Below are 26,690 nucleotides of genomic sequence, written 5' to 3'. Positions count from 1 at the left end.
CATACCTCTTTTCACAAGTTTTGTATTTAAACCATCTTATTTATGAAAGGTGAGGAGAAAGGTACAAAACACAGAAGTACCTGCTTTCACTGTCAGCCCTCTCCTTGGTGAGGCCAGATGTTAATTTTCTTGCCAATGACACATCAGAATTGGGACTTTGTAAGGGGAAGATGCAGCTCCAGAACCGTGTCCCGCAGCCCTGGGAGGCGCAGACCTACAAAAGGCACAGCTGGTGCCACCAGCCTGGCAGGCAGAGGCACAGAGTGCTGAAGAGCCTGAAGAACCAGACTCCAAACTCAGTGTGACACGAGCTACAGGACAGAGGGGTGTCACTGTGTTAATCATGCCCTTCCTGTTCTCTATCCCTTACAGGTGACTTTGTAGCCTCATGCCTTGGCTTCTGACTGAGGGAAGCTGTGTTCTCAGTGTTTCTCTGGGGCTCCATGACCCCACTGCTTGAGGAGATTATTCTGTATTTATGGTTTATTTTCTCAGGCAATGCAGGGAAATAAGGTGAATTATCTGCTACCTAAAAGGGACCTGGACTGCAGAATCACAAGGGGAAGAGATGGGGTGAGTCAAGAGATAATGCCAACATTAAAAGATAAAATGGATTAACATCTCCCTGCACACAGAAAGCCGCGTGGGCAGAGCAAGAGGTTGCAATAGCAGTTTAAAAGGGGACGAGACAGCTGGGCATCCTTGTATTTTTCTCTTTAAAAAAAATATATCCATCCCAAAAGCTGAGCTTAGCTGATGCTATCCTTCAAATCCAAGTCATTCAGCCAGGCTTGCTGTCGACAATTGGGAGGTGTCAGGGCAGCCTAACAGACCCTCCTGGCTGACCTACACCAGGCCAACACAGCTGGTTTGTACCCACAGGCTCCAGCAAGAGGTTGCAAAAAGGATCCATGGGAAATTGCTCACTACCATATATTTCCATTTCTATTTCAGTCTGGGATTTCAGCTTTAACAACTCTTGAGACAAATGAGGCCATGCACTGCTTGCCCAAGGCAACTGTTCCAGCTTGTCTGTGGGGTAACACCAGCCATGGTTGAGGGCCTGTTTAGGATGTGATTAAAGAGGTAATTCTCCCTCCCCATGCAGATGAGATCTAAGTGTGGCTTAAGTAAATTACTGAATGGCTTGTTATAGCCCTGGCTGAGTTCCCTTCCTGCACAGAGCCTGTTTTTTTTACATCCAATTTGCTGTTAAGCCCAGAGTGTTGCAAAAGCATCCCAACAGCTGCATGTCTGCACTTGTCTGACACCCCTTCTCTGGACGATGGGACACTGGGGACCTGCTGCGGATGGCTCTGAGGCGCAGGCTAAGCCCCATTGGTTTCCTAATGGTTTCTGGCGTTGATTCCTTGAAAGCTCTCCTGTCTTTGTGCTGCCGGTCCACGGTTTGATATTCAGGGACTACCTGATTAAAAGCCAGAAGCACTTTGCTCTTCACTAAAGGATTTTTAACAGACACATGCTTTATTCACAGCATGGCATGGATGAGCATACAGATCTTAGGAAGGGTAAGAACCCAAAAATCCCTCTTGTTTCTACCCCTGCTCTTCTACCACCTGGAGAGGCTTTTGGCCCCTGGTCTGTGTCCTGGAGAGAATCTCGTCCTCTCCAGCTCCCTGTCTGCTCTCCCACTTCACAGACTGAGCTTTGCCCTTTGCTTTGACATCGGTATGGGCCATTTTTCTATGGAGTTTAAAAGAACTTCTAGCACCTTGTGCTCTTTCACCTCATCTCTTGGCATTTTTCCATTCATGCCCTGGGAGGACCGGCCCGAGGGGCTGGGATGGCAGCCTCCATCATCCTGCCGTGTGCAACTGTTCTGTCCTTTATTGCCGTTAACGGCCCCATTTACAGCTTCCCTGGCATTGCCTGTTTCTTGCCATAAAATCATGGAATCATAGAACGTCCTGAGTTGGAATGGACCCACAAGGATCATTGAGTCCAGCTCCTGTCCCTGCACAGGACAACCCCACAGTTCACACCGTGTGTCTGAGGGCATTGTCCAGTCTCTTCTTGAACACTGTCAGGCCTGGGGCTGTGACACCTCCCTGGGGAGCCTGTTCAGTGTCCAGCACCCTCTGGGTGAAGAAACTTTTCCTCCCGTCCAATCTAAACCTCCCCTGGGACATGTTCCTGCCATTCCCTCTGGTTCTGTCATTGGTCACTAAAGAGAAGAGATCGGCTCCTACCCTTCCTCCTCCCTGTGTGAGGAAGCTGTAACCACGATGAGGTCTCACCCGTCTCCTACAGGCTGAACAAACCAAGTGACTTTAGCCGCTTGTCATACGGCTTCCTCTTCAAACCCTTCACCAGCTCCGTAGCCCTCTTCTGGACACTGTAGTAGCTTCTTACATTTTTTATCCTGTGGCACCCAGCCCTGCACACAGTGCTCCAGGTGAGGCCACACCAGAGCAGAGTGGGACAATCGTCTCCCTGCCCGGCTGGCCATGCTGTGCTGGATGCACCCAGGACACAGTTGGCCGTCTTGGCTGCCAGGGCGCACTGTTGGCTCATGTTCAACTCGCCATCGACCAGAACCCTCCCCACGGAAGGAACAGGAAGATTTAATCCCCTCTGAAGGCTGTGGCACACACAAGGATTCAAAAGAGGAGCGGGACCTGTACGTGTGGCACAGATGCGCTGCCACACCGTCAGAACAAAGAACACGCCAAAGCCCGGCCTTACAACGCTGGCCCTTCGCACAGGCCGTCCTGGAGCACAAACCCCCGCGATGCCGCCGCAGCACCTCGTGTCCCCATGTCCCCGAACCAGAGAGGCAGGAACTTCTGCCGGCCACTGAGCAGCCGCTCGGATGCGCTGAGGCGCCGTTCGCTCTGGGGCTGCTGAGGCGCAGCCCGGCGGGGCCGCCCCCTGCCCCGGGGTCCAGCCGGTGTCACCCCCGCCGCGCACGGGCCTGGCCCCGTTGCCGGGGATGCCGGGGGAGGTTCCCGCGCCCCGCGGCCCCTCCGCACCGGAACGTTCGCCGCGCGGCCGCGCGTTCCGGGGGAAGGAGCCGCGCGGGGGACGCCGGCGCCGCCATCATGGCGGCCTGAGGCGCGGCGGGGACGGCGCCGGGAGCCGCGGGGCGGGAGGCCCGGCGGAGAGGTAACAGCGGGGGAGGGAGGAGCTGCCCGTCCGCTCCTCCTCGCACCGGCCCTTTCCCTTCCCCGCTCCGCGGCCGCGTCTGGGCGCTGCCCGGCGTGCGGCTGCCCGAGCCCTGTGAAACGAGCGGGGCGGCGGTGAGGGGCGGGAGGGCCCCGCGGCGGGACCCCGGGGGAATCATCCTATATGGGCCGGGGCTCGGCCCGCACGGTGGGGCCCGGCTCCCGGCCCGGCGGGGCCCGAGCGCCCTCCCGGGGGTCTGTGGGGACGGCGGGCCGGGGTCCTGGCTCCCTCCCGGGGGTCCTGGCTCCCTCCCGGGGGGTCTGCAAAACCCCTTCAGGTGCCTTGGAAGGGCCACAGCAAGGCCTGGCGGGGGGAAAGAAGTCCGGTTTATCCCCGTGCGCGGGTTATTGCAGCCTTAGGGCAAGCTCCGTTAAAGTGTCTTGTGTTTGTATTTCAGTCGCTTCTCGCCAGGTTAAGTCGGGTGTGGAAGGAGCAGCGGGGCAGTCCCGGTGACACGGTTGTGCAGACGGGTTGTGGTAGCAACAGTTAACGTGGAAAGGGGGAAAGAGTTTCCGATCCTTTCCTAGCAGGGCAGGGGTGCAGCCAACCGGTCTTTTGTAACCTCATACACCAGCGTGCGCTTTGGTGACCTGTGAGGGAGAACAATAGCTTGGGAGCCGCAAAATCTGGATCTCATTGCCAGCTCAGTCAGTTCAGGCGCTTTCCCGAGCAGACTGTCTGTCCTCGGTGTCTGTTCCTTATCTGTGAGCGGGGACAGCAGTACTGGTGTACCCTCAGGTGTGTTAGGAAGCCACATTGAGCCTTGTATTGCAGGGATTTCTCTGTTGAAACAGGGGTACTGTTCAGTCAGCCTGCACCTGTGCCCTTGATGAAAAAAATCCCAAAGAGACTACACTGAGAACGGAGAAATCTTTGTGTGGAGAGTGCAAAAGATTTCCCCACGCTGATCAAGACCATTTGTACCTGTAATGGAATGGAGTAAAGTGTATTTTTAGAGTAATAAGGGAAGCTGGCTGCTTGCTGTCATGTCTCATGATGAAAAGGTGCAAACACCTGTGTGACTGTGCCACCCCCATGAGGGCAGATGTGGTCACACAGAACGAGACAGGTTCTCTGGTGTCTGGTTTTCTCCACCAGCGTAAAGGTTGCCTGCTATACTTGAGGACTATTTGATATAAACCTAACAGAAAAACCCTCTGATCTGCAAAGTTCTTTGTTTGTGTCTGAATAGTATGCTTCAATTTCTTAGTTGTTTGTAAATAAATAACTTATTTTGTTGAACTTGTTAATAAATAGTGTTTTACATTTCAAAAGCAGCATGTTGTGCTGGGAGACAACATTCACACCAGAAATGTCAGGCAGCAGCTGAAGACAAAGACCTCTCTTTATGGGGACTTAAATAGAGCCTTTGTAGAAAGGGTATTTTTATCACTTAAGCTTTCCAGTTAAACCAAAATACTTTAACTGTACAATGTAGACTGGTAAGCTACTTACAGACCACAGTTCTTTTTGCCTTTTAGGCTCAGAAAGTTATAGGAATTATGTATGCGTGCTTTATCTGTAGCTGATGTGAAAGGAAAAACGACAATGGTGCAGACCTTCAAGGTGGATAAATTCTTCACAGAGAATTAAACGAGTTTTGGGAAGGAGGCAGCTTTATCTGGGCTCTAGTAGACACAGTAATAAACATCTTTGCAGTTAGCATTATTTGGCAGCATCAGTAGAAGAAAAAGTCTGAAAACAGCATGGAATCACATAGTCACAGAATGGTTTGGGTTGGAAGGAACCTTAAAGATCATCTAGTTCCAAACCCCCTGCCATGGGCAGAGGTACCTTCCACCAGACCAGGTTGCTCAAAGCAAGTTGTTCAACTTGGCCTTGAACACTTCCAGGGATGAACATCCACAGCTTCTCTGGGCAGCCTGTTCCAGGGCCTCACTATCCTCATGGTGAACAATTTCTTCCTAATGTCTAAATTAAATCTCCCCTTTTTCAGTTTAAAGCCATTACCCCATGTCCTATCACTACAAGCCCTTGTAAAAAGTCCCTCTCCAGCTCCTTCCTCTGGAATCTAAACTCCTTTCCTACCAGCAGTTGTGGATCCTTTTAGGGAACTGACCAGACAGTCTGCAGAAATTTTGCTCAGATATTTTCTGAATTGTTTTTGCTCCCCAGATAAAGCGGCACCGGAGCCTGCAGGGTTCCTGGCCTGCCCTCTGAATGCCAAAGGAAGACCTGGCTCTGCTGGCGCCAAAACATTGCTATGCTGAGCGTACCTTCTGATCTGCTGGCAGACAGTATTCAGCAGAGCAGAAGGGATGTATTAATATTGTGTTCTTTTATTGACAGGTTGAAAACCTAGAATGGCAGGAGAACAGAAACCGTCCTGCAATCTCCTAGAGCAGTTTATTTTACTAGCCAAAGGTACAAGTGGCTCGGCTCTGACTGCTCTTATAAATCAAGTGCTGGAGGCTCCTGGGGTTTATGTCTTCGGGGAGCTATTGGAGTTAACAAATGTGCAAGAGGTAAGAGATGAGTTTCTATCCTAATGTCCCTTCTGCACTCCCAGTGTAAGGGATCCCCAGAAGTTTCCACGGACAGCCTGTGCATTAAATTTCTGTGCCAGCAGAGGCCTAGTGTGACTTATCTTGCTTCTGAGATGTTAAGTGTATGAAAGATTGATGTTGCTTTTGCCTTTGTATATTAGGTGTTAAAAAACACCTATATAAAGCTTTGCTACCTTATTGTGATTGCTAGTGCAGCAAAAACCTGGCAGCACCACAGTGACAATTTTAAGAAGGCACCTAGCCAGCCAACAGTGAAAAAATCCCTTTCTACTCCTTCGTTGTCCTGGAAAGCATAACTTCAGTGCTCTCCAGAAGTCTTTGTGAACAGATGTCTAGCATATCAGGCCTGGGTGGTAACCAAATCCAAACCATGTCAAACAAAGGTGGAAAGTAAGTTCCAGAGCTTTTATTTAGAGAGGCTGGCCAGCACCCTGCTCTACTGTAATAAGGGAATCGAGGTTGAGTATCTCTGCAGCTGGGATAACATGGCATACAGCAATTTTGACTTTCCAAATGGGCTCTTAGATATGCTGGAAAATGCCTCTATGGTTATTCAGCATCAAATCACAAGTACGTTTTTTTTTCCTGACTTTGTGTGCGTCAAATAGTATTGAAAAAAAATGAATAAAAGTCACTGCTTGGTGCTGCCGTTATTCCAGGGAGGTGTTTGCATATGAGAGGACTGCTGTTACCTTCAAATGCACTCAACTTAAAATGTTCTAGCTTGCTCTGCTTTGAAGTTTTTGTGGCTCTGCAGGTGAGCTGTCTTAGCTTTCCCAATAATAGCATGGATGCTTAACCAGCCAACACTGTTGCTTGCTTGCTTGTCACATGATGAGAAGAGCTGGCCCTGTAGCATGTCAGTTGAAATTAAAAGCCATCTTCTTCTTTTACCTCCTGTGATGCTGCACAGAGCAGTTGACAGTTGAAACTGTAGTTAAGTTCTAGTGCATAGAAACAGCTGGATCATCTTGACTCTAAAACTGTGAAATTTGCTGATGTTTCTGAGGCCTTAGAAAGGGTCCAGCTCTTTAAGATCAGGACAGAATTGCTTTTCTGGGTACTGCTTGTCCTATGCAGACTTAAAATGTTTTCTGGAGAAGCTGCCTACCAGTGTCATGTTGGCTGTTACTGTTACTGTGTTACATGGAATTTCTTTTGTTTTCTTCCCATCCAGCTTGCTGAAGGATCTAATGCTGCTTATTTCCAGTTGCTGAAACTGTTTGCGTATGGAACGTACCCAGATTATGTAGGTAAGAGACTGGGTTGCCCTTTAGAACTGTCAGAGACAGTTTCTTGCTTTCTGTGGTACCTGGTGTAGTGTGGCTGAGTCCAAGAACAGAATTTGCTTGGGAGGGGAGTTGTTTGTAGGGCATCTCTGGGTCATATGTGCTTTTTAAGTGCTAAAATGTGGAGGAAGGGCTAGAGAATATGGTGTCTTACTGGTTTGGACTGGACTGCAGTACTGCATTGAGTTGGCCTGTAGCAGTATTGATTAACGTTCACAGGCCACTTACCTCTGTGCAGTGCAAGTTCAGAAATCTGTTTTGAAATTTAGATGACACTGGTTATGGAAGCTGCAGAAAACTTAGACAAAATTGTTCTGCATTATTTATAAAAACCTGTATAGCTTACGGGGTAACCTTTTATTCTGTGACGGCATTGTTGAAACAAAATGAAGCATTTCTTAGCTAGAACAGAAATTGAAATAATGACTTATACAGCTTCAAAAAGACTATGTGTGAATCATCTTAGTATCTGTCGAGATGTGCTTTTATCTCTGGTGCTTATGCTTCCATTCTGCTACAATTTACTACTTCATTTGTGGGTAGAAGCCTAATCCAGACCATTAAAGAATGTGACAAATAATTCTGTCAGAGTGCTGGCTATCACTGTGGTGGATGAGCTGTCTAGTTCCTGTAAGGAGAAGTGGCATCTGTAAGTGCAAGGACTGGAAATTCCAGTGGCTGTGGAGCAACAGGAGCCTCATGAATTCTGTGACTGATTACAGGATGCGTTTGCTATGCATGGGTCTTGTGTCCCAGCACATGACAGCGCAGTTTGTTCTTTCTTTTCTAGTGAGGAAAGAGAAAGGGAGGAAAGTAGTCAAAATGTAGAGCATTGAATGAGGTGGGGTGGATGGGAGAACTTGAGTGGCCCTGAAACACTAATTTCCATTAAAGCAGATATTTTAAAGAGTTTGTTTTTCACTTTGGAAAGCTGCCAGTTTCCTTTCTGGTTTTAAATATTCATGGGGTACATGAATATAATACAACGAAAGTGAGGCCATGTAAGTATCTAGATTAATAATTTCTCCTCTCTTCCTCAGCCTGGTACTTTACACCACAATCTGCAGCTCTTCAGAGAAATGAAACCAGCTGTATTTACAACCAGATCAGCAAAGGGGAAAGATTTTGTTCTGTCGCTTGTTAATGAAATAATGAGATGGTGGTAGAAACAAAGCAATGACCCGCTATTTTGGCAGGACACCGCTTGTGTAGATGTGAATTACGTTCTAATTCAAAAACCAGAATTACTAAAGAAGCAGAAGAGAATGGAATTGCCAACTTGGTTTTTGCTTTTTCCTTTCTCCTGGGTGTGCTCATCTATCAGCAGCAGCAGCTTTCTCTGCTCACCAGCACCCACAGTAGCTGGAGCAGTTCAGCCTTTCAGGGTTTAGTAACTAGCCTGCAGTTCTGCAGCCTGGATTTTATAATTCTCAAAGGAAAAGTCCTGAATCTTGTGTCTTGTGTCTTTTTAACATCAACAGCAAACAAAGATAACCTGCCTGAATTAACAGCGACTCAGAAAAACAAGCTGAAACACTTGACGATTGTAAGCCTGGCTTCCAGAATGAAGGTAAAGTACACTGTGTATGACAGCAGCTGTCTTTGTTTTTGAAAATGGCATCGATTCCATAGTGTTGAAGTCGTATCAGACTGCATGAGTACTCACAAAAAATCCTGCAACTGGGAAAGTAACTGTAATGTGCAGTGTTCTCTCGTGGTGCATTGGGATGTGAGCTTAGTGGACTTGCATGGATGAGATGTGGGAGTGTCAGAACTGCCGTGCAAATTGATCAGTAAGGCCTGTGAAACTTTGTATGGCTTTTTTCACTGCTGGAGGTGGAGAATCATTCTTAACGTCACTTTTTGTTCTAGAAAAAAGACTAAGGAACACTCTTAATTTCTTCTACAATCCCATTACCTTTTCTCCTCCAGAACACGCTATGCCAAAGCTTCAGGAACTACCAGAGTTGTGTCAGAATAATAGGTAGCCGAGTAGCAGGTGTTTGTTCTGCCATGGTCAGTCACTGCTGTACGTGCAGGCTAAAGTGTAGGATGCAATAAACATTTGGGTCTTGACCCTCTGGGACTTAGCTGTTTGTTCTCGGTGTAGGACTGTTAACTCATTCTTGGACTTGCTGTTTTTAGTGCATTCCCTATTCTGTGTTGCTGAAGGACCTGGATATGAGGAATCTGAGGGAGTTGGAAGATCTGATTATTGAAGCAGTTTATACAGATATTATCCAAGGGAAGCTGGATCAACGAAACCAGGTGCTAGAAGTGGATTTTTGTATCGGCAGAGACATTCAGAAGAAGGACATCAGTAACATTGTCAAAACACTCCAGGAATGGTGAGGCAGTCTCTCTACCTTCCTCGTTCTGGTACATAGCTTGTCCTGTCTTTTTCTTATTCCTCAAAGTTTTAAGTGCTGGCTCAATTTTGCTGTGTTCCATTATCAGGAATCTTACGCTCTAAGTGCGCACTTGTAGGAGTCTGTTGAGCAAGTTTTCCAAGATCCCATCTGGGATTCAATTTTTGTTACGTATCAAGTCAGACTATACTGGGTATTGAGATTCTGCTCTCTCTGTAACTTTTACATGACAGAACGCCAACGAGGGGTCAAGGCCTTTTCAAACAAATGTACAAAACTGCACTCATGGTCTTATGGTGGGAGCTACTCCTCTTTCTGCTGTTACACTTGATAACAAAACCAGAACCGTCCAATAGTTTTCAGCCTCTTATACTGTGATGAAAGTGGCATGGGCAAATTCTAGAGAATCAGAGTTCTTTGGAGGGGAAGTCTCAGATGCCTTTGTTTGCCTTCTCTTTGTTCCTGCAAATGCAGGCTGCGTGCAGCCGGATTGGGACTGCGGTGCTATCTTTTTGTACCTTTGCCAGGAAGCTGCTTCTCATCGTTTTGTAGGATTCCCTTCTCACCCAAAGAAATTCCCCTATAGACTGTGGAGCCTGTAGCAAGTTCTGAGCTGAGTAGGAATCACTTCCTAGTTGCTATGGTGCATGAAAAGTAATTAAACTGCTGGGCAAATATGCTGTCCTGAGGTGGGGGCAGGTTTTTTGCTTCTCTACTCCAACTCCCTCAATCCCATCTCAGTGGGAGAGCTCTGGCAGCTTCCAGGACCTTACAGCATTGTCTGGAAGGTAACAATGAGCCCACTGCCAATTCCCTTTCTGTCCTCTCCAGTTACAAGTTCCGTGTTGGAGAAGTGCTCTTGTCTTTTGAATGCTTAACAGGCTGGGGAATTCTTTGTCTGACTTAATTTTAAAATTTTACTTTTGAAAAATGTGTTACATCCCCATTTAAACAGTAATTCTGATTGAAAAGGAGGTTGAAAATGCATTGAACTTGCACTTACTTCTTGATGGGCAGGTAAGAGTAACAAGGACTATCTAAAGAATGCTGTGAAATACATTGAGTAAACAGCAAAGCTTTTTCCTGCCAGCTTTTTGGAACTCTAATCTTTAAGCAGGAAGTATAAATTTCATAATCTCTTAAACTTCTAGGCGAGCATGACTTTTCAAATTACCTGATGGAGCTGTTCCACAGACAACTTGTAAACACTGGCATTGTTTGTATCTTGCAGGTGTGATGGTTGTGAAGCGGTTCTTTTAGGAATTGAGCAGCAAGTACTTAGAGCCAACCAATACAAAGAGAACCATCATCGAACTCAACAGCAGGTAGAGATGGAGGTGGGTACAGAGTGACTTCAGACCATTCTATGCTTTTTGATAAATGTTTGTTCACTGAAGAATACACCTGGTAGCCCCTGTTTGATGGTTGTGGCTTGTCTGAAGTAGGCTAGCAAACATGCAAATCAGATGTGCTGGTCTGCGGTAGGAAGAAAACACATCTGCTTCCAGGTGGTAACACCACAAACATCAAATTTGCTCACTCTGAGCAGGTTGGAACTTTTATTGATACATTTTTATAAGTTTAGACTATGTTTTTAACACAGAGCTTGGATGCAATTCTGTTCCTTTTAGGGAAGGGAGGCAGGAAGGAAAAACAGTTCCCTTTGTTTTAAACCTGGAAGTGTAGTTAACAACAATCTCTAGTCTCATTGCTTTTGCACAAAGTGCCCTCAGCAGCTTCCCTCAGGGGCTTGGGATCAAGTTGAGCACCCAGAGCGGATTCTCTGACACGATCTCTTCAGCTCCTGCCCCTGTTGCGTTTGAGCTGGGCGGTAGATGGCAGCACGGGAACGCCATCTGAGCCCCTGCTGATGTGTATTTACTTGTGTGAACAAATCTTGGCTAATACAGCTGTAAAGGTGAAAATGGTCCTCCCGAGACACTTGCTCAGGGTTTATTTCTTGCAGAGTGCTGCACCCCTGCAGGTTTACGTTCGCCTTCTGAAGCAGCGTATGCTTGGCGGCTTGATTGGCATCCAGTGGCACATTTGCTTTGCCACATGCCTTTGGCCTGGAGTTGGCACATGACTCCCAAACTTATTTTGGCCTGGGGTTGGTTGTTTGGGTTTTTTTTTAAGGTTTGCTCATTGTATTTCTGTTGAACCCTACAGGGTTCTAGGGGACAGAGCGCGGTGCCTGGTTCTGTCTCTCAGCCAGAGTAGTAGAAACACTACTGCTGCCTCCCACAAAACCAATTTGTGTTCCCACTTCTAGCAAATATCTGTGGCTCAGCCAGCCAGCCAGGCCAAATGGCATTTTCCCTTTTCAAGTGCTGTCCTAAGTGCAAGTTTGTTTCTTTCACAATCTCCTTTGTCCTTCCTACTTCTGGCCAGCAGAATGGTAGGATGGCTGCCTTCTACACCAACGTGCCTCCAGACAGCCCAAAAAGTTGTACAATATTGTGCTGTTGTCTTTTAGGAAAAAAAATATAGTAATCTCTGGTTATTCCATATTGAACCCAGACTGGAAATATTAACAGCTCTGGTGCTAAGTGAGGATGAAACATTATATTTAATAAACTCAAGTGTAGAGCTTGTTTCTGGTGGGAGAGTTTATTTTATAATCTTCACTCTATAATCCAGAGGTTTTTCAATATGTTTAAGAACAGCATTTCTGCTGCGATGGGAGGAAGAAGCAGGTGCTGATTCACTGTCTCTTCTTGGCCAGGTCACAAACATAAAGAAAACATTAAAAGCTACAGCCTCGTCGTCGGCACAGGAGATGGAACAGCAACTGGTAGAGCGAGAGTGCCCTCCACACACAGAACAAAGGCAGCCCACAAAGAAGATGTCCAAAGTCAAAGGGCTGGTCTCCAGCCGTCACTAGAACATACCATCTAAATGTCATTCAGCTACGAATGACAACAGGAGGAGCAAGAAAGGGCCTGCGTCTCCTTTTTCAGTGGGTTCTGGGCCAATCCCTTCCAGGCTGGGAGATAAAGGCCCTGTTTGAATACAGCTCCCAGTTAGCAGCACCTGGCTAAGTTACACTGTGCAGCCCCTTTTAATTTCCAGGGTGTCCCTGTTCTGGTCCTGTACAGAGGGACTTATAAAGAGAGGGACTAACCAAAAGAGGCAGGACAAAAAAATATGTGGCTAGTTTTGCTCCCTCCCAGCCAGTCTCATTGCTGCTTAACCTTGAGGAAGCTGCTGTACTGAATCAGATCTTGGGAGAGCTTCTATAGCAATTCTCTGAATCCCAGGGTTGAAGTGTGGCTACCAAAGCCAGGCTGGGAGCGAGGAAGCCATCAACACAGATCTTTTCATTCCCAAAGGGAGCGCAGAAAGGTTTCTAGGCCAGGAACTGCTTTACATGGAAGTCTTCAGCCTTTCCACTACCCCTGGCTATTTTAAACTGGGGTGAAATTCACACTACCTCGCTCTGTGAAGATGAGATCCAGTGCTGGGCTGTTTACTTAACTGTCTGTTTACTGCCCTTACCAAGCCCGTTAATCTGGCACAGATTTAAAGCACTGTTCTGCATCTCTGAGGCACCAATACAATAAGGAGGGAGCAGGCTGCTCTTCCGAGCCTTCCTTCTTGCAGGTAGTTATTGGCATATTAGAAACTGTGTTCCTTCTGAATGTGATGTGTCCTCCCAGAGCTGCTTGTGAGTTGTTTCCCCCACTGATACCTTCAAACCTTCAAAGGGTAACGTGTTCGCTCTTCCTTGGATGCTCACGACAGCCGTCGGCATAGAAGAAGAGCCCGTTTAGCATTGTGGCAGGCTGGGGGCCCAGGACCCACTGGCAGGGATCGCAGCAGCATCCCCTTGCTGAAGCAATGGACTTGACTTAGTCTTTCTGAATTTTGAACACTTTCAGGTTGTATTTTCCTCCCCTCTCTTTTTTTTTGTACATTGTTGTGATTCTAAAGCATTTCAGCCTTTGTTTTGTGTTTTTTTTTTTTATTTGTTACAGTCTAACTTCAGGTGATTTGCACCTATTTTGGCAAGGTGTGGGTGTTTTTTTTAAGGGGGAGGATGGGGTTGGCATTGAAACAGCAATTCACAAAAAAAGCACATTTTAGAAAAAAATTAAAAATGCTGATTTAATGTTGGAGTCTGGAGTCTTGGCTTTGGGGCTGCTTTAGGCTCGTGGTCCAACAGCACTTGTTCACTTGAGCATTTACTCAGTTCTTGATGTTATGTTGTCAGAAGATCCGACTCGTGTAGAAGGGTTTGTGACAAAGCCAGTAGCTGAGCCTAATGTCCTGAGCCTAAACACCTCTGATGCCTGATTGTGGAAGGCTTGTAGTTGAGCTCGGTATTAGGCCAGTCGGTTCCTTCCTCTGGGTCTGGCAAGATCCTGCTTTGCAGTTTGGCTCCTGCATTTCACTTCATTCCATGCTGTAAAGAGAAGGACTTTCTGTGAGCGGGCAGGGGAGCAGTTTAAGCTGAGCACTGTGACAGTGCTCCAGTCCTGCAGCCAGCTGTCACCTGCATGCACTTGTGCAACGCACGTGCCTTCCTCTTATTGCTACCGGAATTCTTTGCTGCCTGTGTGTTTTCAGTCCTCAGTCACACAACTTGTTCACTTGTGAAAGTAAATGCCTCTCCATTTCTTCTCCTGCAGTGCAGACACACCAGCTTTCAGTCTCGAGAGGTGGATCTAAATACCTCCCATCCAGCTGCCTCCAGGTCAAGTCCCTTGGTTTCTCATTCTTCACCAGCTCTCTGCCCGCTAGAAATGCCAGCCAAAAAGCTCCCAGTGAAGGATGAGGAGTGAATAAGGCCAGAGCACGAAGCCTTCCCCTGGATCTCAAGGGAACTGTTTCCCAAGCAGTGGCAGTTCTACTTTCTGTACTGGCTTCTCCCCGCTGACAGCTGCTCAGGGGTGTAGGTGGACTGAGTGTACCCGAGTATAATAGATCTGTGTGACGGAGATGGAGTGAGTCTGTTTCTGGCTTCCCACGTGGGCGGCTGCAGTGTACTGGTCATCCAGTTCCTCATTAGGTTTGACTAGTGAGGAGGGGTTCTGTGGCCCTCACTAGCTCTTTTCTTTCCTTCCTATTTTTAATAAGAGGCAGGAGGAACGCAAATGCCTTTGGAAATCGTTTTGCCTCCTCGGCAAGCCACGGTCTGCTGGGGAAATAGATGTGAATTTGGCATCCTCGGTGTTTGTTCCCTGCCAGTTACAGGAGTCACATTAGTTTGCAGAAGCTTCTTCAGTGTGTTGGAAGTTTTCGAGTTTGTTCTTACGTTTTTGCTGTTCTCAAAGCCTGGCTGGGGGTGAAGATCTTATTTGTGCTTCGGTACACATTGCCTTTAATCAGCAAAGAAGCAAGGGAGGAAACAGCACTTTGAATAAAGAGCTGTCCCATGCTTGATGGTGAGAGAGGACGGAGAAGAGAATGGGGTGTTGGGGAGAACTGATCTGTTTGCATGTTTGGCTTTCCTGGTGTGCCAGCGACGCGCTTGGTGCCGCAAAAGGAGGGGGGCATCTTTGCAACGAGCCCAGTCTGAGATGAGTCATTAACAAATGACATGCACAGAGTACCTGGGGGAGGCAAACAGCTCTGCAGCAGCTGGTTAATGAATCTGGCTTGAAGGAAAGAGTTAGAAGCTATTCCAGGAATGAAGCAGAAGGCACAGTTGTTAACAGGGAAGGGTGCGGGGGGTGCTATGCTGGTTGAGAAGGACAACAGATAAAGATTGCATTGGGTTACTGTGACTGCAGGGAGGGCAGCAGCTCAGAGCAAGAGTTGCGTGAATTGGGAGCTGAATTGCAGACAGTTTGAAGCGGGGAGTGCCTGGGGAGTTTAATTGTGCTATGGGAACAAGAGGGACATGTAATCAGAGGTGGATTTGATGCAGACTCCCATGTGCAACATGTGCCTGCTGGAGGCAGCTACCGCAGCTGGACACTGACTGCTCGCTGATGTGGGAGAGCATCCCGCCCGACTTTGTTTTATGGCAGCACCGGGCTGCTCCAGCTGCAGCTCACTGCAAGATTGCAGAGGGACAGACTTCAGGCTATTGAACTTCTGTTTGCCTCTTCCACCCAGAGGGAGACAAAGTAGACAGAGCTGCCTCCCCTCTGCTCTTTGGGGCTTTATTGTCTGGCTTTGTGTTCTGCAGCTCCACTTGTACCAGCACTTGTTTAATATGGCATTGAGCACTGAGCTGGAAAATGGAAGCGAGGATCTCAGCTGATTGCAGCGCTGGTAGGCTGCCCTAGCCCTAAAGCTGTGCCTCATGCTAACAAATGTCCCTGGCATTCCTGCTGTGACTCAGTTAATACCAGCTAACATCAGGCAATTCTGGAACATGCTAAAGCAACGCCGATGTCAATCTTTTTACAGAAAAAAAGTTTTGACTTGAAATGTATTGTTCTTATACTTCCATCCTCACCTCCTTAGGTAAGTTGAATGCCAGCTTAGTCTTCTGTTGAGAGCAGGAGGGGAAATAAGTAACGCTGACAGACCATTCTTTGTTCAGATTTGAGACCCATTCTGCAAACAATCTTGTGCAGACTTCATGGGTGCTTGTGGAGCTGTGTGCAGGTCTCTCTCCATGGGTCGGGTACAGGAGCAGGACCTGCAGAGCTGCTCTCCTGGGTGAGCCTGGGGAAAATGAAGCTTTTGATCCCATAGAAGAGAACCGCAGTAAGACATGGCCGTTTTCCCACCAGCCCTGCAAAGTGAATTTTGCTGAGCAGCTTTCTGTTCTTGGAAGAATGGAAAATGATACAGAACCCAATGGGCGGGTTTGGTTTTGCTTTTAGTGTTCTGCTTATCCCGTGATGGGAAAACGCTTTGGTCCATGTGTGCTTTCCCATTGCAGGGGAGGCGGAAGGGAGAGTGCCATCGGCTTTGATAGCTGTATTAGAATGTAACAAAACACATGGGTAAACAGACTTTTCCTAAACTTTCAGTTCTGTACAGGTTTCTACGAGTGCATCTAAGCTGTTTAGAGGCTTCCGATTTTTGAAAACCACATAAAACCCACGTCCTGCTGAGGTAAAACAGTCAAAACTTGTGCGTTGCTGGGTGTGTTGGTGCTGCTGCTGCTTACTTCAGTGTCTGAGCCTGTTGCAAACTTTGCAATGGAGAGAAACAGCGTTGCTCTTTGTTATTCTTAATAATGGGGAAATGGAGAAATTAAAGAACCCCCCCACAAGTATATAGACCCAGCTATCCAGATCTCTGACACCTACTCCCAAGCAAAGTTTTCTGGTGGTTTTTCCCTCCCACACTAAATCCTCTATAGCACCCGACTTAATGCAAGGGAACCAAAACCTGAATCTGTGTAGCTTGTTTTTGTGTAATCTGAGGAAGAATAACCCAAGGGCATCAAGAAAGGTAAATTAAAGTTTAGAGTCGTCTCGGTTCCTACTTGTAGCCTCAGCCTTGTATTTTTATTGTGGAATTTTAACCTGACAGTCTGATTGAATTTTTTGACAGAATTTTTAGAAACGTGTCATTGTTTCACTCTGCTCCGTGATGAAGGTTGGGGTCTCTCAGGGACTGTTGATATTTTGCTGATATTTCATCAAGTTTGGCCCTACCACAGAGCTACCAGAGGTAAGTGATCGGAGCGAGAGAGGTGGACTGCAAAGAGAGTATGTGTTTTCCCCCTTGCCTGTTTTGCTGCACCCTGTTTCTTAGTGACACTGAGATGATACCCGCATCTCTGACAGCGAACCAGGCAAAGGATTAGGCAGAGCAGCATTATGCTTCATTTCTCCAAATACAGAGGCGCTCACGTTTCTTTTTCCCACAGTGTGTAGACCTCGTGAGATGCCCTGACGTATTTGCTCCAGGATGCAAATTGCCTGACCATGGTAGCTGTGACCATGGCTTTTTCTTGTTGAGAAGATGTTCCTGCTGTAGTGAATGAATATTCACACTGGAAATTCTAGGTAGTAATGGGATGCCATAAGGTCATTTCACACTCCTGAAATGTGTATTTCCCCACAGAGTGCAAAAGAATTTTTGCCAGTAGTCATCGCTTGGTATAATTTTAGTAGACAGCTCCAGGTCTCCTAGAGAGGGTTGTGCATCTCGTTATCATTAGGGCATTGTTCAAATGCTCGTGCACACACGATACCTCTCTGTTTCCAGAAGAACCGATTGTGGTGGGTAAGGGAAGCCTCGCTCCATCAGATTGGCCTTTTTGTGAGTATTTTGAGCTAGTCTGACCACAGGGCCATGGGTATAAAGTTTGTCCAGCCCTCCAGACTCTTCCTGAAGATGCTGTTTGTCTCACCAGCCCTGGTGCTTGAGTTGATGCCTCTTCATCAGCACAGCACTAAGGCTGTCCTGCACTGATACAATAAGTAATATCTTGGTGTTTCATTGTCACCTTCGCAGCTGTTGGAGAGCAGCAGTTCCTACAGGATCACCTGCCCACCGTGATGCTATTTCTTTTACATCACGACTGTGAGATGACACCTCTCCTTGTTGGCAGACGAGCCAGGTGGGCAGGCATTACTCAGAGCTGTCCTGCACCTAGGGAGGCACAGGCTGTTGCCTGGTTTAGCATAATCGAAATTAAGGACAAGGACAGTGATATAAATAAGGGGCAAAGTGCAGAGCTGTGTCCAATTCCAGCTCTGCTACAGCTGCAGAAAGCAACCTTGGGCGAATCAGCTCCTCTGCAGCTGAGTTTCGCAGGACAGCCTGTCTCATGTGTGCTGACTTTGTGACAGAGGTTTGTGAAGTGCCTTGGTCTGGCTGGGCAGAGGTTCATTGCTCATGGAATAGAAGATGCATGTGGGTAGGAAGGGGGAATCTTAAAGCTTTTAAGCTTTTCTAGACGTCATCTTCCTCCTGTGTACCATACCCTTCTTTTTCCCTGGTGCAGATAAGGTGGTGCACGGTGGGAATATCAGCCTGGAGTTATGTGGGTAATACACCAGGTTAATTATGGAAGGGACAGGAAAAATAGCCTGTGCCGTTTTCAACAGTATCGAAGGGATGCTACCTAATGATTTTCCTATTAGCTCTTTTCCCAGCCTGCCAGAGCCACTGCAGAAATGTCATTTACAAAGGCAGTTTGCAACTCATTACCCTGGATTTTCACTGTAGTTCTGCTCCGGAGAATGTGGGCTTCTGCTGTGCGCCCCAACCTAATGAATTGCCTGATTTGGTTAGTGCCGCCATCCCTTCTGACAAGGTTAGTTGCTGACTGACAGGAAGGGGCCTCGATTCAATTCCCTTCTTGTTCTTGACTTGTGCTTGTGTCAGGTGCAGGCTCCCTCTGGAAGCTGCCCTGTGATCCCTTCCCTTTGTTTTTTCTGCATTCTGAGGGAAGCAGCCATGCTTAGAGAAATCCTAGAGCAAGAGGCAGGGGCATGTGTGCTGCTGCCCCCGGCAGTCCCTGCTCAATGCCTCAAGTCTCTTTCCAGCTGGAAAATTCCACTGCTCTCCTGCTCTGGGGCTCTGGGCTTTTCTTTTTCTTCATTGTTTTGGGATTTGCTGTCACCTGAGCTGGGCTTTGTAACTCTTCAGCAATAAATACTTTGGAAAAGCTGCTTTAATGGTACGAGGGAAAAACATGCAATGCGGGCTGGGGGAACAGAACTGATTTCCCACATGTTAGAGGGCAACTGTGTTCCTGTTGTGGGAGCTCCAAGGTCTGCTCCAGCCTGTTTGAGCTTTGCAAGGCGCTTGTGCAGCAGCACTGGAGAAAGTTCGTGTCCTTTTTCACTAGAGACCAGTGTGCTTTTCCAGGCTGGGGGCTGGGGCTCATCTCACGCTAGGAATAGCTCCTGGAGAGGGGAAATTGAGGCTCTTCCCTTGTCATTTCACGAGCGCTCCCACTTGGAAGCTGGATGTGGCTACTGCTCGTTGAGCTGGTAAAGCAGGAAGCGTGTATGTCCCATGGGTGCTTGTTTGACCTGCTGTGGACAGAGGAGCTCAGGACTCGATGATCCTTGTTGGTCCCTTCCAACTCAGGACATTCTGTGATTCTGTGACTCCTGCCGCCCTCGCTGCCCGGTGTGTACACACACCTCTGCGAAATGCCATTCTCTGAGTCCACTGCTGAGACATGGGGTGCCACCCCCGGGGCTGCAGCTTGCACCCAGGACGGCCCTTGCTGTTCAGTTGTGCTGTCTCCCTGCTGGGATGTGGCAAGGGAGTTTTCCAGTGCTGGCCCGCAGGGGAGGCGGTGACACGAGATCAGTTTGTTTCTGCTGCATGCGAGGCCTCTTCCCCTCTTAATTACATTCATGTGGCCCCCCTCTTTCCTGCCTGCCCTGTTTCCCACTGATCCTCTGTCAGGGAGACCCACCTGTGGCCTTATCAGGCACTCACTGTGCTCTGATGAGCTGTTTCCATTCCCCATCCTGGCCTGTCCGATGAACCGAGGAAGGGGCTTGTCAGCGCTCTGATAACTGAGCTCTGCCCGTCAGACCCTCCTGTGACCCCGGTGGTGGGTGCTGAGGTTGAGTGGATCTGAAAGCGTTCCCAAGTGCCCTTTCACCCCTTCTCTCTTGCGCATCAGCTCGCACCCTCCCCTGGGCACGACGTTGCTGTCCTGTGTTTGGGAAACCAGCACGCCGAGGGACAGGGTGACTTATCCCTGGTCAGAGCAGAAGCAGCAAAGCGAGGAACCAAGCTGTTATCCCTTTCCTCTGTGCAGGGAGCTTTCGCTCTGATCGCTCTCCTTCTGCCAAATTAGTGTCCTTTTGCAGTGCAGCTTTGTCCTTTTCCTCAGGCTTGCTCTTTTCCAGGAAGCCCAGTGGATGGAAGGGACTCATGATGCAGGGCAGTGCTTTTCCCCTCGGACTGCGGTGCAGAGGAGAGCTGGAAGTCCAGACCGTACGCAGCCCCAGGCTGTGACCTCCGAGATCTCTCCCAGCCTGAGCTCAGGTTGTGCCTCACATAAGTTGTCCAATTTTAGGGACTGAATTCCTGAGACCAAATTCTCTCTGCTCTGTTGAGGAGAGGCCTTCTGTCACCAGGCAGATGGTTTCATTTGATTCATTTGGCTTTGCAGCAAAAACCCAAAGCTGGAAGGGGAATTGCCCCTGCCTTGGTCCCAGCCTGGCACTCTGTTGTGGTCACTAATCTGGCTTCTTGCTCAAGGACAGGGACGCTGAGGGGGACCTGCACTACCAACTTCTTGCACCGCTGTTCAGAACTGGTGTGCAAGGTCTGGACAGTAAGTGCTTCCTTACTGTCCCCTAGGTTTGCTGGGTGACAATGGACAGTCCCCTCTGATGGGCATCTCTTGGGGAGCTCCTGGTACAGCCCCTCCTTTCCTCTACAGCTGTGTGGAGCTGGCAGGGTGACCTTCGCGGGGGTTTGTCTTACAGACCCCTGACAGCGGGTTGTCGTTGCCTACAGACATCTCTGGAGGGCTCTAGCTGCCCCTTGGGCAGAGCATGGAGCTGCTGGATGCCCTTGTCTCGCTTCCCTCCCTCCCAGGGTGTTGATTTTGTTCCCCATAGGTGACTTCTTACGTGGTTCATCAGCTGCTGCTCCCGATGCAGCTGGACTCTGTGGGCACCGTGAGGTGGGTTCCTGTCTCTGAGGCTTCACTCACACAAGGCTGGAAACATCACACGCGCCCTCCTAACCTGATGACTGAGCTGTGGAGTGTCTGGATGAATCCTCTTGTTCTCTAAACCAAATGTTCGCTAAGAGTTGGGGAGAATCTGGCTGGAGGTTTCTATGGTTTCCTGGTGGTTGCTAAGGAGAAGGATCTCTTTGCCTCTAGGTCTCGGTGATTTTCTTTTTGCCCTGTCCTAGGCACTGGAGCCCAGCAGAACATAACGCTCCTTGTTTCCCAGCTCACTACAATGGTCAGGGCGTAATTTGTGACTCCTGTCACGGCTGGGCTGGGCGCCTGCCGCTCTTTTTTTCTAAGGCCTCTTTGAAGAATAAGACCAAAGAGCCTCCATGGAGGAGTTTGTGTGTTTGCTGCTCTCCCTGCCCCCTCGCTTGCTGTTTCTTTTAGAGCTCCAAGTCATTTTAACGATTTATTTCATGCACTTTACATAGCAAGAAGCTGCAGCAACAGCTGTGTCCGTGCATCCTTACAGGCAGCCCTCAGTATATTTTAGTCTGTCTATGTATTGTCCCAGGCACAGTTAAACAAATCTCTGCTGGAGGAAGGGACTTTACAGCTTAGCGGTGAAGGTTTGGCAAATGGGAATATCAACAAGATACTTAGTGAGCTGCTGGATCCTGAGAATAACAGCGCCTTTGGCATAAAGATCCGCTGCCGGGGGCTGGATCCAGCGCGGTCTCTTTGCTGCTGTCGGCAGGGACTGCATCTCCATACAGCGCCCGGTGACACAGCCGGAGCCACGGGCTGGAATTCGGACCCAAACTCGCAGACTGGAAGCGGTTAAAACGCGTCTAGGCTGAACGCTGCTCTTGTCGCCGTGCTGTCGATCCAGGTCTAGGCTTGATCAGGATGGGCTTATTTCCACAGGTGCCACTCAGGGTCGGGCACGGTTGCTCTCGCGGTTGCTCAGCTGGGTTCCGCAGAGGTTTGCGGCCGCACGCAGCGCCGGGCGGGACTCGGTCCGTTGGAGCATCACAGGATCGGGCACAAGTTTACTTTTGTATACGGGATCAAAGCTTAAAATATCAGCTGGCCTTTCTCTAGCTCCTGACTTTTCTAAAACATCTGAACAATTTCTTCTTTAGCTCTGTTAAAATCAATCAATCTGACACTTAAATTGTATGTGAATTTGATAAATAAAGACAGGTTACAAAATGCCACATGGAATGATTTTTTTTTTTTTTTAAGTTTTTCAACTACTTAGGACAAAAAAATGTTACAATGCTTGACTTTTCATTTAGTTACATAAATAATTTTTTATAAATATCTCTTTATAAACAATATATAAATAGCTTTACAACATAAATACATTTATGCATGACATGAATTTACAAACAGCAACGTTATACAGCTGGCTTCATCAGTCTCTTGGAAAAGCACTGTCCCTTGTCTTGTTGAGTGTTTGTATATATATATATAATATATATAAGATAGAGAGCGCTTTTTGAAAAAATAACAAAACCAAAACAGCTGGTGCCATGACTCCTCGTACCAAAAAGAAAAAACACAGCCACATCTTTTGTCCATTCTGGGGAGGGTCTCTGCTCTTCTCGGCGTTGCCTGGGGGACGGCCCTGCTTGGCCACGGCAGGAGAAAATGGACTACGGCTTCAAAGCCCTGCGAGGAACAAGAACAAAGTGCCTGTTAGTGTTTGCCGTACCCGTCCCAAGGTGAAACCCCCACGAGAAGAATGCTGCTGTGGGGCTGGGGGATGCTGAGGTCAGCAGAACCCCCCCCTGAGCTTTTTGCTCGTGCTAAAGCAAGGAAGCAGCTCGCCCTTCACTGTTTGGTATTTAGGGCAGAGGCTGGGGAAAGCGTGCTGCTCCCCCTGGGTCTAGCAGAAATCTTCATTTTTCCTGATGATTATTTACTGAGAGCATGGGTGCGAGCTGGCTCTGCAGCACGTCTGCGCTTCTCAGAGCCCCGAGCTGGGCGATTCCTTGGGAGCACTGAGGAGCTGCTAGAGGAGGAGCGGCGGAGCAGCACCCATCCCTCCGGGCAGGGCCATGGACCAGCGCTGATGTCCTGCGGGACCCCTCCATGCCTGACTATCTGAATGCAGCGCCAGGGCACGTTCCTTTGAGCGGGGCCATGGGCAGGTTCTTCCTCAGGGGTGAGCGGCTGCTGGCAAGGACCAGGCCAGAGCGCTGCCTCACCCCAGCACTCCTGGGGGAGCTGGCAGGGGAGGAGCTGCCTTGCTTCTCCCAAACCAGTCCCTGCAAGGAGGTGATGCTTCTCTTGCTCATCAGTCCCTAAGCACAATGGCTATGGAGCACTGTGGGAAGAGCCTCTCCCAGCATCCCGTAACTTGCATGGAGGCATAAACCCAAGTTAGGAAAGCATCACCCTTGGCTGTCACCACAACTAAGAGACACCTGGGGAACTGGTGCATTGTTTTCTCTTAAATTAAAAGAATTAGAGCACAGCTGAGACAGGTGCTTCACTAACCCTCCCATGCACGTGGTGGGTACCCTGCCCTCCTATGACGGTCAAGTGTAGGGGGCTCAGAGCAACTGGGAACGTATACTACACCAGAGCTCCTTCTGCATCCTCCCTGGAGCTGCGGGTCTGGCTCATGAGGAAAGAGCCTGAGATGAGCAAGAGCTGAGATCTCTGACCCTTCTGCAGGGGCAGGCAAGGCAGCCGGGGGTGGTAGGAAGGACGGGGGTGCCATTAAAGCCAACTCTGGGGTCCCGCTCTCTCCCCACCAGCAGCACCGGGGGCTGCGGGTGGCTCAGCTGGTTAACTGTCCCCCGCCCGCCGGCACCGCGCATCCCACCCCGAGCGCCCCGCCGGCCGCGCACTCACCGCCAGGGGTCCCTCAGCAGCCGAGGCCGCTCATGGCGCCGATCCGGTCCAGCTTGAGCCCGAAGCAGCCCTTGCCCAGGCCCTTCTTATGGAGGCCCTTGTGGCGGCGGCCCGGCGGGTCCTGCAGCAGCCGCGCCCAGCCCGCCCGCGGCCGCCCCTCGGCCCGCGTCTCCCTCGCCTCCCGCGGGCCCGACCCGCCGCCTCCGCCGCCGCCGCTGCTGCTGCTGCGCTCCTTGTCCCGCTCCTTGTCCCGCTCCTTGTCCCGCTCCGCCGCCGCCTCGGGCGGAGCCGCTGCCGAGCCGCGGGAGGCCTGTGGGGAGGGAGGGGGTCAGAGCACCGCCGCCCCCCGGTGTCCGCCCCCCGGTGTCCGTCCCCCGCCGCCCCACTCGCGGCTGTGCGCTCAGGACAGCCCCCTCCCCGCGCGTCACGGTTGGGGACCCTCTACCGGCACTGTCCTGGTCACTGCACCCCCCCTAAAAAAGTGCTGGTGGTGCTGCGCCCCCCAGCTGTCCTGCTGTCACTGCACCGCCCTCCCCCGGTGATCTGAAGGGACCTGAAAGCTGGCAGGGGACGCGGTGACCCCAGTAGGGGCGTCCCCTGCCACCTTTCAGGTCCCTGCGGTCACTGTGTTCTCTGACGGCTTTCAGGCCCCTTCAGACTATGGGGCGCTGTTCCTGCCCCCAGCCCAGCGCCGGGGGATCACACAACTCTGAACAGCCCCCCCGTTGCACCCCTGCCTTGCAGAGTGTCCCCAGAAGCAGTGGTGAGATCAGGGCTCCCCACCCTTGTTCCCCCCGGTAGTTAATGCTCTCCAGGTCCCCTCACTTCTCTAGTTCTAACTCACAATTATGGGGGGCACAACCCACACCTCACCGCACCCCCATTTCCCAGCCCCCCCCGTCTCTTTTCCTGCTCAGGGCTGCTGCTCAACAAGCCCTGAGGTTGCTCATCTCCATTCACCGCCCTGACCCCCTCGCATCACCCCTTTCTCTGCAGCCTGCACCTCAGCTCCTCACAGGGACACCCCCAGTCCTGTCCCATCACTGTCCTGGGGTGCCCCTCAGCCCGTGTCCCCGTCTCTGTGCCAAGCCCTCGGAGCAGTGCCACCCAGTGTCGGTGGCCTCCGGTGCATCCCTCCTCCTCAGCATCCCGGGACACCCGGCTCCTTGGGGCACCCCCATTTGGGGTGCCCTTTCCCCGGGGGACACCCCAGGTGCCCCTGCCTGGCCTGTTTGGGGACGACTCTGGCCTCACCCCCTGCCTGCCATGCACCTGCTGCCCACCCCGCTCTGGGTCTGCTCCCCTTCCCCAGTGCCCAGCACGGGGGGGGTCCCTGGGGTGACACCGGGGAGCAGACTGCCACCCCCCCCAGCCCCGCTCCTACAGGGTACGGGACACACAGCGTCCCGTTCCAGCCCTGGTTTGGGCTGACATCCTCAGGACACACACGCCTGGGACAAGCTGGAGAAACACGGGTTCCTTTGGCACCTAAAAAGCCCGCGGGGAAGGAGGACCCTGCTTCGCGCTAACTCTGCCACCCCAAAGTCACCCCCACGTCTCCCCCCTTGTGCCCTTAGGACCCTGAGCGGGACGGGGAGAGGAGGGAGAGCCGGGGCAGCTCAGCCGTACCTTCTGCGGGAGCTGAGACGCCGGCTTCGCCTCCAGCCTGACGGAGAGCAGAGCGAGTAAAAGTCCTCCAGCCAGCAAGGGTGAGATCTGCATCCTGCGAGGCCGAGCGAGAGGGGGCCGGGGGGGCAGCGGGGAGCCAGGGGGAGCCCCGCGGAGCGGCCGGGACCACCGGGAGTCAAAGTTCAGAGCGGAGCCCCGAGGTCCCTCCTGCTGCCTGCAAAGTGCCGAGCTAGTGAACTTGGGCTTTCTGCTTCATTCATTTTATAACCCAACCTGCTCGGTGATGTCATCTAAACAACCAGGTCCAACCCGGCCTCCCACTCCACAATAGCAGGAATTTAAAGTGTGGGGGGGTGTCCCCTCTCCCCTGGCAGGAATAAATGACACATCAGCCCAAGGCAACTGGCTCAGGGAGCTGGAGAGCAGAAAGGGAAAGCGGGGGGCATTTGGTTTCATGCCCAGCCCCCCCAAACACTCCCGGACCCCCCCCTGCAAGTTGTCTGTCCTCCCCTTGCTCAGCTGCCCCGTGGCCCCTCTGCTCCCCCCCACTTCCCCAGTGACCCCCCGTGCAAGGACACGGGCCAGCCTGGGGTGGCCGTTGTGGGGTGTGGGGGTCCTGCTGGGGGGTTGAGCCCAAAAGACAGGAATGAGCACAAAAAGCACTTTTTTTTTTGTCTTCACATCCAGGATTAAATCAGAACCTGCTCATCTCCCAACTTCTCTCCCAGGCAAGAGAGGGGACGCTGCCCTCCCTGGCAGGGATGATGGGGACACAGGGGGCTGCGTGGGACAGTGGTGCTGCTTAAGGGCACCCAGGTGGGTCACCTGGCTTGGAGGGGGTGACCTGGTCCCTACGCTATCCTGGTGGGACTGGATGGCATCCCTGACCCTGGAGATGGGACTTTTCACACACCCTGGGGATGTCTTTCTGCAGGGCACAGACAGTGTCACAGGGTGGGGACAGGACCCCAAGTGCTGACCCACCCCAGGGCTGTGCAGCCTGCCCTCCTCCCACCTGCTCCTGCAGCTGGAGGATGCAGGAGAGGGATGTGATCCTGGGATTAACCCCAGTGGTTTGCAGGGGCTCTGAGGACACAGTGGGGACCCCCCTGCTCTCACCCTTCCCCTTCTGCAGCCTGGAGGGCAGGATCTGTGCTGCTGCTGCTGCTGTGCCTGGCACCGGGCAGCTCTGGGGCTCTGGTTACTTTTTGCCAATGGAACTGGGCACCATCCTGGCACCCTGGCTGGAGGGGATGCTCTAACTGGGATCAAGCCTGTGGAAATACCCATCCCCCTTTGCAGA

General features: G+C 50.6%; 2 protein-coding genes across 2 annotated transcripts; one reads left to right on the top strand and one right to left on the bottom strand.

Annotated features, from left to right (window-relative positions):
* Positions 1-2,933: 2,933 nt before the first annotated feature.
* COPS7B (COP9 signalosome subunit 7B) lies at positions 2,934-13,483 on the top strand. The gene is made up of 7 exons (XM_082056097.1): positions 2,934-3,126; positions 5,497-5,672; positions 6,892-6,967; positions 8,485-8,573; positions 9,149-9,351; positions 10,604-10,709; positions 12,098-13,483. The coding sequence occupies exons 2-7, from the start codon at positions 5,511-5,513 to the stop codon at positions 12,254-12,256; spliced, it is 795 nt and encodes a 264-aa protein (XP_081912223.1). The 5' UTR covers positions 2,934-3,126; positions 5,497-5,510; the 3' UTR covers positions 12,257-13,483.
* Positions 13,484-16,030: 2,547 nt separating this feature from the next.
* Positions 16,031-25,588, bottom strand: NPPC (natriuretic peptide C). The gene is made up of 3 exons (XM_082056342.1): positions 25,388-25,588; positions 23,759-24,068; positions 16,031-22,567 (listed from the first exon to the last, which is right to left on the bottom strand). The coding sequence occupies exons 1-2, from the start codon at positions 25,478-25,480 to the stop codon at positions 23,772-23,774; spliced, it is 390 nt and encodes a 129-aa protein (XP_081912468.1). The 5' UTR covers positions 25,481-25,588; the 3' UTR covers positions 16,031-22,567; positions 23,759-23,771.
* Between the last annotated feature and the right edge of the window lie 1,102 nt (positions 25,589-26,690).

This window comes from Streptopelia decaocto (assembly GCF_964273445.1).
Source record: "Streptopelia decaocto genome assembly, chromosome: 6".
Classification (NCBI taxonomy): domain Eukaryota; kingdom Metazoa; phylum Chordata; class Aves; order Columbiformes; family Columbidae; genus Streptopelia; species Streptopelia decaocto.
The sequence above is the reverse complement of the archived record's forward strand: the minus strand, read 5'-3'. Positions and strand labels throughout refer to the sequence as shown.